Below are 1,332 nucleotides of genomic sequence, written 5' to 3'. Positions count from 1 at the left end.
AAAAAAAAAAAAAAAAAAAAAGATATTTGCACTTTAGCTTATAGAAACCGGGCAGCAAGCAGCTACTGCATAGGGCACAGCTATGACAAGGCTACTACTCGGCTAAGTCCAGACTCTTCATTATGTTGTCATAATTTAGTTCTTTCTCAGATATTAAGCAAGTATTAAAAAAAAAAATAGGAGCAGATATTTTTGCCATAAGGTAAACTGAGATGATTCAAAAAGGAAATATACAGCAGTTACAAAAGCCATAATTTTTAAATAAAAACTATTGCAAAGTTAGAGAAAATGGATCAAGAGGGCATGCTTGGGTCAATGGGTTAGCTCTGTAACTACGTCACTGGCAGGCCCTGAGGCTCACAGTGACCAAGAGCAAAGAGACTAGGAGTTTGTGTTTCTGGATATGAAACACAAAAGAAATTACAAGAATTTCAATTTTTGAATTTTTTCCAAGGAAGACATCAAAATCTTAAGCTACTAATCTCCTTATAAAGCAAAGCCAGAAAAATCAATTTAAATATGAATTAAAAGTACAGGTTATCTATTTAAAAAGAAATTAAAATGCATAAAAGTGAAGTTTACTTAATTTTGCTTAAGTTATTAAATAAAATGTTACCTCCATCACGTTTTTCTGTTTTTAAAAAAAACTTCCCAGCCTAACCTAATATACATACCTACAATTAAACAGATAAACTATGGGTTAGAAAAATCTCACAACGGCATACCGGTGTCTATACACTAAACAACACAGCACAGACACTGATTCAAATCAAACTTACTCAAAGTCATAATCAAACATGCCAGACGGGCTGAGGGGCAGCATTGGAGAGGAAGAGAGCAATAGAAATTAATATACTAATTGAATAAATTAGTCGATTAGGCATCCTAGCAAGATTTGTGGAAACAAAGTCAGCTTTAAGCATCTTAAGTCATTAAGTTGTCAAACATCAAAGCACAAAAGACCCGTCAGGGGATTCTCTTCCTTTGGTGTACACCAGAGCAGAGAGGGACTGGGGGATGGGGTGGGGGCAGGGACAGGGTGGTGACCTAGTCAAAGCACTCTAGACAGTAGCAGGCCTGGTGTTAACTGCTGGACTTGGGGTTAGAACTGCTGAGGTATCTGTACTGAAAACAGAATTAGTTCATTAGAAGGAAGGAGGTGGAGGGCAAAAAAGAGGGAGGGAGGAGGGTAAAAAGGGAGAAAGGGAGAGGTTCAGTCATACAGCAGAAGATGCTAGAAGTTGGCGTGGCATACTGTCATTAACACAAAAGGTGACAACACTTTGCACTTTGAAAACAGCAAAACATGTAACTATTTTTCTTTCTTTCTTT

At 37.1% G+C, this 1,332-nt stretch overlaps 1 protein-coding gene across 5 annotated transcripts in view; it reads right to left on the bottom strand.

The window, feature by feature from the left end:
* The window catches only part of Meaf6 (MYST/Esa1 associated factor 6), a 28,291-nt gene that overhangs the window by 1,835 nt on the left and 25,124 nt on the right, over nt 1-1,332 (bottom strand). Inside the window, exons 6-7 of one of the 5 annotated variants that reach the window (XR_004121056.1) lie at nt 780-809; nt 617-674 (exon numbers count right to left, since the gene is read on the bottom strand). The exons of 2 other annotated variants lie outside the window; for them this stretch is intronic. Coding sequence is in view for 1 of the 3 variants with exons in the window: in XM_031378618.1 (XP_031234478.1) it covers nt 780-809 (30 nt within the window). In the remaining 2 variants the exon portion in view is untranslated. The remainder of the gene's footprint in view (nt 1-616; nt 675-779; nt 810-1,332) is intronic. 2 more of the 5 variants (XR_004121057.1, XM_031378618.1) reach the window with 2 other exon arrangements.

The sequence above is a fragment of the Mastomys coucha genome, unplaced genomic scaffold, assembly GCF_008632895.1.
Source record: "Mastomys coucha isolate ucsf_1 unplaced genomic scaffold, UCSF_Mcou_1 pScaffold18, whole genome shotgun sequence".
In the NCBI taxonomy this organism is placed as follows: domain Eukaryota; kingdom Metazoa; phylum Chordata; class Mammalia; order Rodentia; family Muridae; genus Mastomys; species Mastomys coucha.
This window is presented reverse-complemented; position numbering and strand designations above follow the sequence as displayed.